This window comes from Doryrhamphus excisus, chromosome 14, assembly GCF_030265055.1.
Source record: "Doryrhamphus excisus isolate RoL2022-K1 chromosome 14, RoL_Dexc_1.0, whole genome shotgun sequence".
Taxonomy (NCBI): domain Eukaryota; kingdom Metazoa; phylum Chordata; class Actinopteri; order Syngnathiformes; family Syngnathidae; genus Doryrhamphus; species Doryrhamphus excisus.
Window position 1 is genome coordinate 18,751,558 of NC_080479.1, and position 16,845 is coordinate 18,768,402.

The following is a 16,845-nucleotide window of genomic DNA, read 5'->3' on the forward strand; positions in this document are numbered from 1 at the left end:
TTGTAGTTTTTTTTTTTTGTTGTTTTGTTGTTCTCCAGGTCAAAAAAAATGAATACAACTACAAACATTTTACAGTGCTGTTATGTATGAAGCTAATAAATACTGGAATACTGTATAATGTAATAGTGGTTGGGTTTTTAACAGGTTAAAAGGGTTGCTATCAGATTGACCTTGAAATTGGGATCAGTGGAAGTACAAGAGTGTTCTCAGCAGCGCCCCCCCGCGGACGGAAAGGTCCCTGCAAGGCAAGCTGTTGCAAACGACGCTGATCGCCATGTCTGATCGTCGTGTGGAGGACTAGAGCTGCGGAGAGATCCTCCTTCATCCCAGGCGGCGGCTCAGGGAGGGGGCGGGTGGTTGGATCCCCACCCACCCCCCCAACCAACCACCCACCATCCATGGCTGACAGCGCGGGGATCCAGCAAGGCTCCCCGGCCATCGGGGCCGTGGGCTCGGCTCCGGCCGCTCCGGGCCCCGGGGGCGCGGAGGGCTCCGGCGCCGCTGGAGGCTCCGCGAGGATTTCCGTGAAGAAGGCACAACTCCGCTCGTCGCCTCGGCCCAAGAAGCTGGAGAAGCTCGGCGTGTATTCATCCTGCAAGGTGAGCTTCTCGGCAACACAAGCACTGTACTTGAGGAAATGGAAGCCATTTGCTGATTTTTTTTCATGTTTGCATGGAAAACGCAGCGGATTTCATATTTAAAATATTTTTTTAAACAGCATATTTTTATGTGTGCTTGAGCAAGAGTTTGCAACATGGGGCCTTCCCTCTGCAGGTTTGGTTTAACTGCTGTGTCTGGTGGGGGGGGGCGGTGTTGGCGGGGAGTAAACATTGGAGAGGCGCGTGCAAAAGGGGGCGGGGCTTCCTCATAAAACGCTAAATGTGATCCACTTCGGTTCGGAATGGGATATTTCTACACGATTTGTGAGGTGCTCTTTTGTTTTGACAGGGTGACAGGACAGCTGCTGGCGGGAAGGGAGGGAGGGAGGGAGGGGGGCGGAGTTTGTTGTTGTTGCAACGAGCATGCGCACCAGCTGACGGTGACAGTCCACCACAACAGACACGCGCACACACTGTCTACCATTGATTATTGTTTTTTTTATGATATTTATTTTATGATATTTATTTATTGTTGTAATCGCAGTAGTTTAGAACAACTCCACACTTATATAAATACTAGAAATACACGATATCGTTTTTCAAACCGATACTGATGACTCGTACTTCTTAAGACCTATAGGGTACCAACTTACCAATAATACCGAAAACGTTTTATATCTACTTTGGTCATGTATATTAGGCTGTAATTTGTTTGGAGCTAAAGACCTGCCAAATATGGATTACACCCACTGCACCTGTTGATTTGTTTGATGATTTAAGCCAGTGTTTTTCAACCGTTTTTGAGCCACGGCACGTTTTTTCCGTTGGAAAAATTTTGCACATTATTATTTTAACATTATTTGCTTCTTTCATCTTTTTCCTGATTTCGGACTCGCCACAGCAGATCCTTTTGATCCGCATACTAATTTAACCAACAATGTTACAAAATGTCACCACTACCTCTCACGTGCATCACTAAGTCTATTAGAGGAACGAGGCAATCAGCTACGTGTTGCCACACGGACGAATATTACATTGCTCTGCCAGTCTTTACACCAACGACACGCGACAATGACATATTATTTACAGAAAAGTAATAATACATGTTAATTAAAAAAAGTAATATTGAATAATTCCTCACGGCACACCTGTGTGCCGCGGCACAGTTGTTGAAAATCACTGATTTAAGCTATTTATGTGACGCCCTTACTTTGGTACCCCCCACCCCCCACACAGGATGTGCTGTTATTTTGAAGGCCGGAAGTGTGTGTGTTTAGGTAGCTTGTTAGAAATGAGTGAAGAAGCTAGCGACGAAAATAAACGTGTCTCCGTCCCTGGCACACTTTCTTTTTGTACTTTTCAAAACACTGATAAGTTTTTTGTATGCTCGATGGTTGCATTTTATTCCTTCGTCATTTGGTACAACTAGCAAAATGTCGTCCTCGGAATGTTTGTTTACAAGTGAGCTCAGGGGAAGTTAGCCCAGGCAGGTGCTTGTTTTGCTCACCTGCACAATATGGGTCATGTCACTTCATGGAGTATTTGTTTTAATTACTAAATTGGTAAAGACAGCTAGGTGAGTTCCTGGGAAACACTGCATGACAGGCGTTAATACCAACATTGCTAGTGCTTGGTTTGAGGGGGAACCTCTGGAGATAAAGAAGAAGATCAATGATGCAGATGCAGCTCATAATTCTAAATAAACGTCTATCATGTGTACAGGCGGAAGGAGCATGCAAATGCAACGGCTGGAAGAGTCAGAACCCGCCTCCCACGCCACCGCGCAGCGAGCAGCCGCCCATCACCGCCAGCCTCCAGGAGCCCTGCCGGAGCTGCTCGCACGCTTTGGGTGCGTTTGTGATGCTCTTGTGTGTCATGTGATTACTCTGCTGACCGCAGGGACGTTCTCTTCTTTACCAGGTGATCACGTGACCCACCTGGAGCACATCTCCGAAGACGAAATCAACCGACTGCTGGGCATCGTGCTGGATGTGGAGTACCTGAACACGTGCGTACACAAGGAGGAGGACGCCGACACCAAGCAGGTGTACTTCTCCCTGTTCAAGGTAAGCTCCGGGGGCTTTTAATGGCTTCCCTTTTGGGCCGTGGATGACAAAGTAGTGTTTGTCTTACAGCTGCTGAGGAAATCCATCCTCCAGATGGGCAAACCGATGCTTGAAGCCCAGGAGAGTCCGCCTTTTGAACGACCCAGCATCGAGCAGGTGGTCAAATGACTGTGTAGCATTGAGCCGGCCATGACACTTCAAGACATCGCCTCACCGTCTTTTATGTGTTTGTGTTCCACCACCGTAGGGTGTCAACAATTTTGTTCAGTACAAATTCAGCCACCTGCCGTCCAAAGAACGTCAAACCATCGTGGAGTTAGCTAAGATGTTCCTCAACCAGATCAACTACTGGCAGCTGGAGACGCCATCTCAGCGACGGCAGAGGCTTCCCAATGATGACACGGCGGGATACAAGGCCAACTACACCAGGTACCCCATTAGAGGAAATATTCTAAAGCAGGGGTGGGCAAACTTTTTGACTCGCGGGCCGCATTGATTTAACAAAATTGACGGGGGGGGGCAGACTATATAGTATTTTACATGCAACAGTCCATTTTTACACCTATATTTTTACACATATTTTACATGTAAAAGTGTCATGCAATCTGCTATATGTGCACTTTGAAATCATTTATTTGATGTAAAGTGTGTTGGAAATTAAATGTATTATTATTATTTTTATTATTATTATTGTCTTTATTATTACTATTTTATATATATATTATATTAGATTTGTTATTAATTATAGTAATGTCATTATCATTATATTATTATTATTATTGTTGTTAATAATAATAACAATAATAATATTACAACTATTATTATATTAATATTATTAACAACAATATGAATATAATAATAGTAATATTATTATTATTAACAACATTCTTATTATTATTATTAGTCATTATTTTTATTTTTATTTTTGTGCTTGTGTTACTTTTTCCAGGAGCATTTTGTAAACAACAGACCACATCAAATAACGAAATTGATAAAGCAGCTACCTCAACCATCAAAAAGTTGGCCCAAGCCACGATGCCAGGTTGTATGTTGAGTTTAAATGAAATACTTTGGAAAAAACAGGCGGGCCATATTGAAACACTTGGCGGGCCGCATGTGGCCCCCGGGCCGTAGTTTGCCCACCCCTGCTCTAAAGTATTACGGCAGGGGTGCTCATTAAGTCGATCGCGATCTACCGGTCGATCGCGGAGGTGGTACTGGTCGATCGCGGCGTGACATTAAAAAAATATCATCCCAGCATCAATGCCGTCACTTGATTGATATACAGGGCAGCCATTCAGATGACAACTGAATGTTGTCCTTCGGGCGACCAATCAAATCAAACGACGTCTCTAAGTGCAGCAGAACTTACGATGTCAGCCTATCACCCATCCCCGTTACTTGATTGACATACAGGACAACCAGTCAGATGACAACTGAATTTTGACCTTTAGGTCACCGCTCATGCGTAAACAACGATGCAAAGTGCTAAGCTAGTCGGCGAATTGCGTCAGATTTTAAGCCCTCGCTAAAGTTCTCGCTAAAGGTCACTAAAATGAGTGAAGTAGCTGGACCAAGTAAAAAGGCAAAAACTGGACCAAGTAAAAAGGCAAAAAACATATCACTTCCATACGGATATGGAATATTATACGGATATTATGATACGGATATTATCCATGACTGATAAACATTTGGAAGTGTGCTTGAGGCTGGCTATCAGCAGCTACTGTCCGGACTATGCATCCCTGGCTGGTTCAATTCAGTGCAAGTCATCAAAGTAAACTCAGGTAATTACAAAAAATGTTAATAGTTAATTATGTGTGTTTTGCAATATTGGCTCATTTGGTTATGTAAGGTACATCAACATACATTGTACGTACAAATAATCCTCAATACATTTGAAAATAAATAGATGTTTTGCATTTTTGTAGTGGGTAGATCATTTTGACTCGGTCATTTTAAAAGTAGCTCGCATGCTGAAAAAGTGTGAGCACCCCTGTATTACGGTATAGATACGGTACATGCTTGTGCTACAGGTGGCTATGCTACTGCAACGTGCCGCAGTTCTGCGACAGCCTCCCGCGCTACGAGACCACGCAGATCTTTGGCCGCACGCTGCTGCGCTCCGTGTTCACCGTCATGAGGAAGCAGCTGCTGGAGCAGGCCAGGCAGGAGAAGGACAAGCTGCCACCCGAGAAGAGGACGCTCATCCTCACCCACTTTCCCAAGTCAGTAGAAATGTGCGAATGTTGAATCACGTTGTATGACTGAATCGGGTACTCGTCTTTGTCGACTCATCAAACCTGCGACCAAGAGAGAGACCACTTTTGTTGCCAACTTTTCAGTAAGAACAGTAGCTACTGGCTGTCTCAGAAGTCGCTAGATAAGGTCATAATCTCATTTGCATATCATGTTGTCAAATGCTGTAGGAAAAAAACATAACATACATACATGTTGTAGAAATGAAGGAAGTAGCTAAAAAGTACTAACTAAATAAAACAGCTATGAATATTTCTACTTTAGTTTAGTACAGGGGTGGGCAAACTTTTTGACTCGCGGGCCGCATTGATTTAACAAAATTGCCGGGAGGGGGGGGGGGGGTATATAGTATTTTACACGTAACAGTCAATTTTTACACCTATATTTTTACACATATTTTACATGTAAAAGTGTCATGCAATCTGCTATATGTGAACTTTGAAATCATTTATTTGATATGAAGTGTATTAGAAATTAAATGTATTATTATTATTGTTATTATTTTTTTTTATTAGAATTACTATTATTATTATTATTAGTTATAGTAATGTTATTATCATTATATTATATAATATCATATATTATAATTATTATTTATATTATTATATAATATATTATTATTATATATTAATAATAATAATATTGTTTATTATTTATAATAATAATAATATTATTACTATTATTATATTAATATTATTAACAACAATATTAATATAATAATAGTAATATTATTATTAACAACAACATTATTATTGTTATTATTATTATTTTTACTATTGTTATTATTATTAGTTATAGTAATGTTATTATCATTATATTATATAATATAATATATTATAATTATTATTTATATTATTATATAATATATTATTATTATATATTAATAATAATAATAATAATATTGTTTATTATTATTTTTTAATAATAATATTATTACTATTATTATATTAATATTATTAACAACAATATTAATATAATAATAGTAATATTATTATTAACAACAACATTATTATTGTTATTATTATTTTTACTATTGTGCTTGTGCTCCTTTTTCCAGGAGCATTTTGTAAACAACAGACCACATCAAATAACGAAATTGATAAAGCAGCTACCTCAACCATCAAAAAGTTGGCCCAAGCCACAATGCCAGGTTGTATGTTGAGTTTAAATAAAATCCTTTGGAAAGAACAAGCGGGCCATATTGAAACACACGGATGTGGCCCCCGGGCCGTAGTTTGCCAACCCCTGGTTTAGTATATCTATGAGCTGAAGATAAAGGATAACATCTCTTCTCTCTCCTGAAAAAAACTCATTTAAAAAAACTAATAATTTTGTTACGTTACAAAATATGAGTAAACACGAGACCACGTGACACAACCAGGAAGTATGAGGAATTCAACAGGCTTGTTCGCGGCTGGAGGGTGGAGCCTCCCAACGTCTGGTCTTTGTAGTCCGGATAGGCAACTTCCTGGTAGGATGCAGACCACCCGAATTGAGACACAGTTGAACGCTAATTGGCTGGCTGCGTCACGTGATCGTTTGGTAAAAACCATTCCCCCCGGAAACGGAACTACCAGTTCCTGAACAGGTCCAACCCATAAGACACAACAGTTCGTGATGGCGCTTAATTCAATTAAATTCAATGAAATGAAAGTTGTTTATAGCGTTATGTTTTTTATTGTTTATAAAAAAACGAGTCATGCTTAAAAGACGCGTTTGGAGACAATCGATGCATGTTAATATTTTTGTTTTTTCCGTTTTCGAATATCCCCAAATAGATAATAGCTAACCTAAATAAAGCCATGTTATCGTCAGTCATAGCTGAATCCCTCAATAATTAATAAAAACATTTTTTTGTGCACTTGTCACACACGTCTGTTAATTAACTGCATGTTGTTAACGCTGTGATGCGAACGCACATCTGTTAGCTCGCAAGCTAGCGAGCTTACGAACGTCGTCAAATTAGCGCTAATTTATTTTCTTAAAGATCGGTGCGGTACGGGAGCTTTAAATTAAATGTTGTGAGCCGTATTAACATCGCTATGTCGGCAGTTCATTGCATCTCTGTCATCCGTTTCAAGTCGGTTATCCGTGGAGACGCCATTTTGGGTCGGAACGATTGACGGGTGCTTAGCAACCGTAACTAAGGGGTGTAAATAGAGTCAAAAGTCAGTTTCGTTTTTTTTATTGCTGCAGTACAGTGTAATGTGTGTTATAATGTGTGTAATTTAGCGTTAGTGTAACTTTTATTGAAGTTTGAAACAGCTTAGTAACACGCTTGATTTCTGCTTAGTCATGAGTCACCTACGGATGCCTGCTAGGAACAAAAGTGATGACATTTATGAGTCAGCATTAACCCATTGATGTACTTATGTATAAAGATACTGGCTACTGGTTCTGAATGGAGATTTTAACCGCTACTTTTGATGCAATTTAAAGATATCCACAGGCGTGTTCTTACATATGGTCGTTTTCTGTGGTGGTCAGGTTCCTGTCCATGCTGGAGGAGGAGGTGTACAGCCACAGCTCCCCCATCTGGAACCAAGACTTCCTGGCTGGAGCGTCGGGGGGCCAGATTCATGTGCATACAGGTGAACCTCTTAAACTACACAATCTTCCATCCCATTCAAGGACGTACTGAAATCGTTTACATTTGCATTTTCAATTTGTTCATTAGTTATCAGTGCACCCCCGGTGGCCAGGCCCCTGTACTACAGCATCAGCCCGGCGGCGTCTGTGGAGCTCAACAGTGGCGGCGGGGGTGGCGGCGGCGTCAGTCCTGCTAGGAAAACATCTTCGGCACTCGAGCCAAGTGCAGGTATTTCTTTAAAAAGTTGCCTTATGTACTTAAAGAGGTACTTTCAAATGGTATCGGAGTACTTCAAACGTTTGTTTTCTATGTGTTCAGTCGGTGAGAAGCGCAAACTCTCGGACCCCCTCCCCCAAGAGGAGAACAAGAAGCCCAGGGTGGTTGGAGACATCCCGATGGACCTCATCAACGAGGTCATGGCGACCATCGCCGACCCAGCCGCCATCCCAGAGGTAAAGTGGATGTGGTGTACCGTAGCGCGGTCCGATTCCAAACCTGTCCCCCGTCCAGCAGAACAGCCTCCTCTCGGCCCACTCGGCTCGGGACGAAGCGGCCCGCCTGGAGGAGCGGCGAGGCGTAATCGAGTTCCATGTCATCGGCAACTCTCTGAACCAGAAGCCCAACAAGAGGATCCTCATGTGGCTGGTGGGCCTCCAGAACGTCTTCTCCCACCAGCTCCCTCGCATGCCTAAGGAGTACATCACCAGGCTCGTCTTTGACCCGTAAGTGAGCGACGCCCGAACCCTCATGTTTGCCGAAACCCAACCAGGAAGCCCATTGTGGTTTTTATTTGGACAGGAAGCACAAGACGTTGTCGCTGATCAAAGACGGCCGTGTGATCGGAGGGATCTGCTTCCGCATGTTCCCCTCGCAGGGCTTCACGGAAATCGTCTTCTGCGCCGTCACGTCCAACGAGCAGGTTAAGGTAGGAGCCGACCGCTTCGGAGGCGTAGGATGGTTTCATTCTGGGCTGAACCTGATTGGCCGGGCTGTGTGGCTTCAGGGCTACGGTACCCACCTGATGAACCACCTGAAGGAGTACCACATCAAGCACGAAATCCTCAACTTTCTCACCTACGCTGACGAGTATGCCATCGGATACTTCAAGAAGCAGGTAACCTGGAAAGTCTCCATCTGATGTTCCCGTTAGCGTGGGACTGTCCCGCATTTTCATGATTTTTTTTATGCGTCACGCAAATTGACTCGCTGTCATATAAAATATAAATATTCAAATATATAATATAATATAATATAAATATTCAAACGTGCGTCCGGGTACTCCGGTTTCCTCCCACATTCCAAAAACATGCTAGCTTCATTATCGATATCGTATGTGTCCTGCCATTGGCTGCCCTCTCGCCCAAAGTCAGCTGGGATAGGCTCCAGCATACACAGCGATCCTAGTGAGGATAAGTGCTACATAAAATGGATGGATGGAAGTAATATTAGGAGAAAACAAAAGAAAATAATGTTTGGGAAATGCTAGAATAATAATATTCAATGTGTAGCATATGTACATAATAATAATATTATTCAGTGTGTAGCACATGTACATAATAATAATATGCAGTGTGTAGCACATGTACATAATAATAATATTGAGTCAGTAGCATATGTACATAATAATATTGAGTCTGTAGTATATGTAAATAACAATAATGAGTCTAGCATATGCTTTAATAATAATATTGAGCCTGTAGCATATGTACATACTAATATTGAATCTGTAGCATATGTATGTACATAATAATATTTAGTCTGTAGCATAGTATGTCCATAATAATAATGTTGAGTCTGTAGCATATGTACATAATAATAATAATGGGTCTGTAGCATATGCTATAATAATAATAATAATGTTGAGTCTGTAGCACATGTACATAATAATATTTAGTCAGTAGCATATGTACATAATAATAATATCGAGTCAGTAGCATATGTACATAATAATATCGAGTCGGTAGCATATGTACATAATAATAATATCGAGTCAGTAGCATATGTACATAATAATATTGAGTCAGTAGCATATGTACATAATAATATTGAGTCAGTAGCATATGTACATAATAATAATATCGAGTCAGTAGCATATGTACATAATAATATCGAGTCTGTAGCATATGTACATAATAATGAGTCAGTAGCATATGTACATAATCATATCGAGTCGGTAGCATATGTACATAATAATCATATCGAGTCGGTAGCATATGTACATAATAATATTGAATCAGTAGCATATGTACATAATAATATTGAGTCAGTAGCATATGTACATAATAATATTGAATCAGTAGCATATGTACATAATAATATTGAGTCAGTAGCATATGTACATAATAATATTGAATCAGTAGCATATGTACATAATAATATTGAGTCAGTAGCATACGTATGTACATAATAATAATATTGAGTCTATAGCATATGTACATAATAATAATAATATCGAGTCATATGTACATAATATTGAGTCTATAGCATATGTACATAATAATAATATTGAGTCATATGTACATAATAATATTGAGTCAGTAGCATATGTACATAATAATAATATTGAGTCTCTAGCATATGTACATAATAATAATAATATCGAGTCATATGTACATAATAATATTGCATGTATGGGAAAGACGAGGGTGGCTGACGCGGTGACCTTCCTCAGGGTTTCTCCAAGGACATCAAGGTCCCCAAGGCCAAGTACATGGGCTACATCAAGGACTACGAGGGCGCTACGCTCATGGGATGCGAGCTCAATCCCAGCATTCCCTACACGGAGTTCTCGGTCATCATCAAGAAGCAGAAGGAGGCGAGTATGCATGTCTGGGGGTTGCTATGATAGGCTGCGTTTTGCCATGGTCTCCTTTGTCTTTTTTTTTTTTTTTTTTTTTTTTTTTTTAGATCATCAAGAAACTCATCGAGAGGAAACAGACGCAGATCAGAAAAGTCTACCCAGGACTTTCCTGCTTCAAAGAGGGAGTGCGACAGATTCCCATTGAGAACATCCCTGGCATTCGTGCGTCATCTATTTTTATTTCTTCATTTTCCTTCCTTTTATTGTCATCTTTAACCGTTGTTTATGTCAACAGGTGAAACTGGATGGAAGCCGTTGGGTAAAGGGTGAGCGTCGTCACGTGTTAGTTTTATTCTACTCACCGTACGTGTGGGGTGGTCAATGAAGTCTGATGTTCTCCAGGAAGGAAGTGAAGGATCCGGACCAGCTGTACGGCACCCTGAAGACCATCCTGCAGCACGTGAAGGTGAGACAAGCCTCTGAGGAAGCTGGGCTCTCGGTGACCCGTGCGCTCTCTACCTTCTTAGAGTCACCAAAACGCTTGGCCCTTCATGGAACCCGTGAAGAAAACCGAGGCGCCGGGCTACTACCAAGTCATCCGCTTCCCCATGGGTAGGTCTGCATGCCACCCCCACCACCAACCTCACACACACTCAACAGGGGACCCAAGTTTGAATTTGGTGATTTTTGAAAAAAAACGTAAATTATGTCGTTTTTTTCAGGTAGATATGTCGTTTTTTTCAATTTTTTCAACTTGCTGAAAATGCACTTTTCTGGCCAAAAAAAACAGCGGAAGCCTCACACACACTCATCAGAGTGCCCAGAAGAGCCCAAAAATGGCATAAAATGCCAAAGTTTGAGGGTGTTGATTTTTGAAAAAAATGTAAGGGGTTAGTATGTCGTTTTTTTCAATTTTTTCAACTTGCTGAAAATGCACTTTTCTGATAAAAAAAACAACAGAAACATCACGCACACTCATCAGGGGCCCCTCAAGCACCCAAAAATGGCATAAAATGCCAGATTTAAATTTTGTGATTTTTGAAAAAAACGTAAGGGGTTAGTATGTCGTTTTTTTCAATTTTTTCAACTTGCTGAAAATGCATTTTTCTGATCAAAAAAACAGCAGAAACATCACACACACTCATCAGGGGGCCCAGAAGAGCCCAAAAATGGCATAAAATGCCAAAGTTTGAGGGTGTTGATTTTTGAAAAAAACGTAAGGGGTTAGTATGTCGTTTTTTTCAATTTTTTCAACTTGCTGAAAATGCACTTTTCTGATCAAAAAAACAGCAGAAACATCACACACACTCATCAGGGGCCCCACAAGCACCCAAAAATGGCATAAAATGCCAGATTTAAATTTTGTGATTTTTGAAAAAAACGTAAGGGGTTAGTATGTCGTTTTTTTCAAATTTTTCAACTTGCTGAAAATGCACTTTTCTGGGCAAAAAAACAGCGGAAACCTCACACACACTCAACAGGGGGCCCAGAAGAGCCCAAAAATGGCATAAAATGCCAAAGTTTGAGGGTGTTGATTTTTGAAAAAAACGTAAGGGGTTAGTATGTCGTTTTTTTCAATTTTTTCAACTTGCTGAAAATGCACTTTTCTGATCAAAAAAACAGCAGAAACATCACACACACTCATCAGGGGCCCCACAAGCACCCAAAAATGGCATAAAATGCCAGATTTAAATTTTGTGATTTTTGAAAAAAACGTAAGGGGTTAGTATGTCGTTTTTTTCAAATTTTTCAACTTGCTGAAAATGCACTTCTCTGGGCAAAAAAACAGCGGAAACCTCACACACACTCAACAGGGGGCCCAGAAGAGCCCAAAAATGGCATGAAATGCCAAAGTTTGAGGGTGTTGATTTTTGAAAAAAACGTAAGGGGTTAGTATGTCGTTTTTTTCAATTTTTTCAACTTGCTGAAAATGCACTTTTCTGGGCAAAAAAACAGCGGAAACCTCACACACACTCAACAGGGGGCCCAGAAGAGCCCAAAAATGGCATGAAATGCCAAAGTTTGAGGGTGTTGATTTTTGAAAAAAACGTAAGGGGTTAGTATGTCGTTTTTTTCAATTTTTTCAACTTGCTGAAAATGCACTTTTCTGATCAAAAAAACAGCAGAAACATCACACACACTCATCAGGGGCCCCACAAGCACCCAAAAATGGCATAAAATGCCAGATTTAAATTTTGTGATTTTTGAAAAAAACGTAAGGGGTTAGTATGTCGTTTTTTTCAATTTTTTCAACTTGCTGAAAATGCACTTTTCTGGGCAAAAAAACAGCGGAAACCTCACACACACTCAACAGGGGGCCCAGAAGAGCCCAAAAGTGGCATAAAATGCCAAAGTTTGAGGGTGTTGATTTTTGAAAAAAACGTAAGGGGTTAGTATGTCGTTTTTTTCAATTTTTTCAACTTGCTGAAAATGCACTTTTCTGATCAAAAAAACAGCAGAAACATCACACACACTCATCAGGGGCCCCACAAGCACCCAAAAATGGCATAAAATGCCAGATTTAAATTTTGTGATTTTTGAAAAAAACGTAAGGGGTTAGTATGTCGTTTTTTTCAATTTTTTCAACTTGCTGAAAATGCACTTTTCTGGGCAAAAAAACAGCGGAAACCTCACACACACTCAACAGGGGGCCCAGAAGAGCCCAAAAATGGCATAAAATGCCAAAGTTTGAGGGTGTTGATTTTTGAAAAAAACGTAAGGGGTTAGTATGTCGTTTTTTTCAATTTTTTCAACTTGCTGAAAATGCACTTTTCTGGGCAAAAAAACAGCAGAAACCTCACACACACTCAACAGGGGGCCCAGAAGAGCCCAAAAATGGCATAAAATGCCAAAGTTTGAGGGTGTTGATTTTTGAAAAAAACGTAAGGGGTTAGTATGTCGTTTTTTTCAATTTTTTCAACTTGCTGAAAATGCACTTTTCTGGGCAAAAAAACAGCGGAAACCTCACACACACTCAACAGGGGGCCCAGAAGAGCCCAAAAGTGGCATAAAATGCCAAAGTTTGAGGGTGTTGATTTTTGAAAAAAACGTAAGGGGTTAGTATGTCGTTTTTTTCAATTTTTTCAACTTGCTGAAAATGCACTTTTCTGATCAAAAAAACAGCAGAAACATCACACACACTCATCAGGGGCCCCACAAGCACCCAAAAATGGCATAAAATGCCAGATTTAAATTTTGTGATTTTTGAAAAAAACGTAAGGGGTTAGTATGTCGTTTTTTTCAATTTTTTCAACTTGCTGAAAATGCACTTTTCTGGGCAAAAAAACAGCGGAAACCTCACACACACTCAACAGGGGGCCCAGAAGAGCTCAAAAGTGGCATAAAATGCCAAAGTTTGAGGGTGTTGATTTTTGAAAAAAACGTAAGGGGTTAGTATGTAGTTTTTTTCAATTTTTTTCAACTTGCTGAAAATGCACTTTTCTGGGCAAAAAAACAGCGGAAACCTCACACACACTCAACAGGGGGCCCAGAAGAGCCGAAAAATGGCATAAAATGCCAAAGTTTGAGGGTGTTGATTTTTGAAAAAAACGTAAGGGGTTAGTATGTCGTTTTTTTCAATTTTTTCAACTTGCTGAAAATGCACTTTTCTGATCAAAAAAACAGCAGAAACATCACACACACTCATCAGGGGCCCCACAAGCACCCAAAAATGGCATAAAATGCCAGATTTAAATTTTGTGATTTTTGAAAAAAACGTAAGGGGTTAGTATGTCGTTTTTTTCAATTTTTTCAACTTGCTGAAAATGCACTTTTCTTGGCAAAAAAACAGCGGAAACCTCACACACACTCAACAGGGGGCCCAGAAGAGCCCAAAAATGGCATAAAATGCCAAAGTTTGAGGGTGTTGATTTTTGAAAAAAACGTAAGGGGTTAGTATGTCGTTTTTTTCAATTTTTTCAACTTGCTGAAAATGCACTTTTCTGGGCAAAAAAACAGCAGAAACCTCACACACACTCAACAGGGGGCCCAGAAGAGCCCAAAAATGGCATAAAATGCCAAAGTTTGAGGGTGTTGATTTTTGAAAAAAACGTAAGGGGTTAGTATGTCGTTTTTTTCAATTTTTTCAACTTGCTGAAAATGCACTTTTCTGATCAAAAAAACAGCAGAAACATCACACACACTCATCAGGGGCCCCACAAGCACCCAAAAATGGCATAAAATGCCAGATTTAAATTTTGTGATTTTTGAAAAAAACGTAAGGGGTTAGTATGTCGTTTTTTTCAAATTTTTCAACTTGCTGAAAATGCACTTTTCTGATCAAAAAAACAGCAGAAACATCACACACACTCATCAGGGGGCCCAGAAGAGCCCCAAAATGGCATAAAATGCCAAAGTTTGAGGGTGTTGATTTTTGAAAAAAACGTAAGGGGTTAGTATGTCGTTTTTTTCAATTTTTTCAACTTGCTGAAAATGCACTTTTCTGATCAAAAAAACAGCAGAAACATCACACACACTCATCAGGGGCCCCACAAGCACCCAAAAATGGCATAAAATGCCAGATTTAAATTTTGTGATTTTTGAAAAAAACGTAAGGGGTTAGTATGTCGTTTTTTTCAAATTTTTCAACTTGCTGAAAATGCACTTCTCTGGGCAAAAAAACAGCGGAAACCTCACACACACTCAACAGGGGGCCCAGAAGAGCCCAAAAATGGCATGAAATGCCAAAGTTTGAGGGTGTTGATTTTTGAAAAAAACGTAAGGGGTTAGTATGTCGTTTTTTTCAATTTTTTCAACTTGCTGAAAATGCACTTTTCTGGGCAAAAAAACAGCGGAAACCTCACACACACTCAACAGGGGGCCCAGAAGAGCCCAAAAATGGCATGAAATGCCAAAGTTTGAGGGTGTTGATTTTTGAAAAAAACGTAAGGGGTTAGTATGTCGTTTTTTTCAATTTTTTCAACTTGCTGAAAATGCACTTTTCTGATCAAAAAAACAGCAGAAACATCACACACACTCATCAGGGGCCCCACAAGCACCCAAAAATGGCATAAAATGCCAGATTTAAATTTTGTGATTTTTGAAAAAAACGTAAGGGGTTAGTATGTCGTTTTTTTCAATTTTTTCAACTTGCTGAAAATGCACTTTTCTGGGCAAAAAAACAGCGGAAACCTCACACACACTCAACAGGGGGCCCAGAAGAGCCCAAAAGTGGCATAAAATGCCAAAGTTTGAGGGTGTTGATTTTTGAAAAAAACGTAAGGGGTTAGTATGTCGTTTTTTTCAATTTTTTCAACTTGCTGAAAATGCACTTTTCTGATCAAAAAAACAGCAGAAACATCACACACACTCATCAGGGGCCCCACAAGCACCCAAAAATGGCATAAAATGCCAGATTTAAATTTTGTGATTTTTGAAAAAAACGTAAGGGGTTAGTATGTCGTTTTTTTCAATTTTTTCAACTTGCTGAAAATGCACTTTTCTGGGCAAAAAAACAGCGGAAACCTCACACACACTCAACAGGGGGCCCAGAAGAGCCCAAAAGTGGCATAAAATGCCAAAGTTTGAGGGTGTTGATTTTTGAAAAAAACGTAAGGGGTTAGTATGTCGTTTTTTTCAATTTTTTCAACTTGCTGAAAATGCACTTTTCTGATCAAAAAAACAGCAGAAACATCACACACACTCATCAGGGGGCCCAGAAGAGCCCCAAAATGGCATAAAATGCCAAAGTTTGAGGGTGTTGATTTTTGAAAAAAACGTAAGGGGTTAGTATGTCGTTTTTTTCAATTTTTTCAACTTGCTGAAAATGCACTTTTCTGATCAAAAAAACAGCAGAAACATCACACACACTCATCAGGGGCCCCACAAGCACCCAAAAATGGCATAAAATGCCAGATTTAAATTTTGTGATTTTTGAAAAAAACGTAAGGGGTTAGTATGTCGTTTTTTTCAATTTTTTCAACTTGCTGAAAATGCACTTTTCTGGGCAAAAAAACAGCGGAAACCTCACACACACTCAACAGGGGGCCCAGAAGAGCTCAAAAGTGGCATAAAATGCCAAAGTTTGAGGGTGTTGATTTTTGAAAAAAACGTAAGGGGTTAGTATGTCGTTTTTTTCAATTTTTTCAACTTGCTGAAAATGCACTTTTCTGGGCAAAAAAACAGCGGAAACCTCACACACACTCAACAGGGGGCCCAGAAGAGCCCAAAAATGGCATAACATGCCAAAGTTTGAGGGTGTTGATTTTTGAAAAAAACGTAAGGGGTTAGTATGTCGTTTTTTTCAATTTTTTCAACTTGCTGAAAATGCACTTTTCTGGGCAAAAAAACAGCGGAAACCTCACACACACTCAACAGGGGGCCCAGAAGAGCCCAAAAGTGGCATAAAATGCCAAAGTTTGAGGGTGTTGATTTTTGAAAAAAACGTAAGGGGTTAGTATGTCGTTTTTTTCAATTTTTTCAACTTGCTGAAAATGCACTTTTCTGATCAAAAAAACAGCAGAAACATCACACACACTCATCAGGGGCCCCACAAGCACCCAAAAATGGCATAAAATGCCAGATTTAAATTTT

General features: G+C 39.9%; 1 protein-coding gene across 3 annotated transcripts in view; it reads left to right on the forward strand.

The window, feature by feature from the left end:
- Positions 1-257: 257 nt before the first annotated feature.
- The window catches only part of kat2b (K(lysine) acetyltransferase 2B), a 31,087-nt gene continuing 14,499 nt past the window's right edge, over positions 258-16,845 (forward strand). Inside the window, exons 1-17 of one of the 3 annotated variants that reach the window (XR_009119215.1) lie at positions 258-599; positions 2,322-2,448; positions 2,520-2,665; positions 2,735-2,821; positions 2,913-3,094; positions 4,702-4,893; positions 7,412-7,515; positions 7,602-7,742; positions 7,833-7,966; positions 8,025-8,236; positions 8,313-8,439; positions 8,518-8,628; positions 10,186-10,329; positions 10,422-10,536; positions 10,610-10,640; positions 10,721-10,780; positions 10,842-10,927. Coding sequence is in view for 2 of the 3 variants with exons in the window: in XM_058046765.1 (XP_057902748.1) it covers positions 399-599; positions 2,322-2,448; positions 2,520-2,665; positions 2,735-2,821; positions 2,913-3,094; positions 4,702-4,893; positions 7,412-7,515; positions 7,602-7,742; positions 7,833-7,966; positions 8,025-8,236; positions 8,313-8,439; positions 8,518-8,628; positions 10,186-10,329; positions 10,422-10,536; positions 10,610-10,640; positions 10,717-10,780; positions 10,842-10,926 (2,203 nt within the window). In the remaining variant the exon portion in view is untranslated. Of the gene's footprint in view, positions 600-2,321; positions 2,449-2,519; positions 2,666-2,734; positions 2,822-2,912; positions 3,095-4,701; positions 4,894-7,411; positions 7,516-7,601; positions 7,743-7,832; positions 7,967-8,024; positions 8,237-8,312; positions 8,440-8,517; positions 8,629-10,185; positions 10,330-10,421; positions 10,537-10,609; positions 10,641-10,716; positions 10,781-10,841; positions 10,928-16,845 lie in introns of those variants that run through there. The other 2 variants (XM_058046765.1, XM_058046766.1) reach the window with 2 other exon arrangements.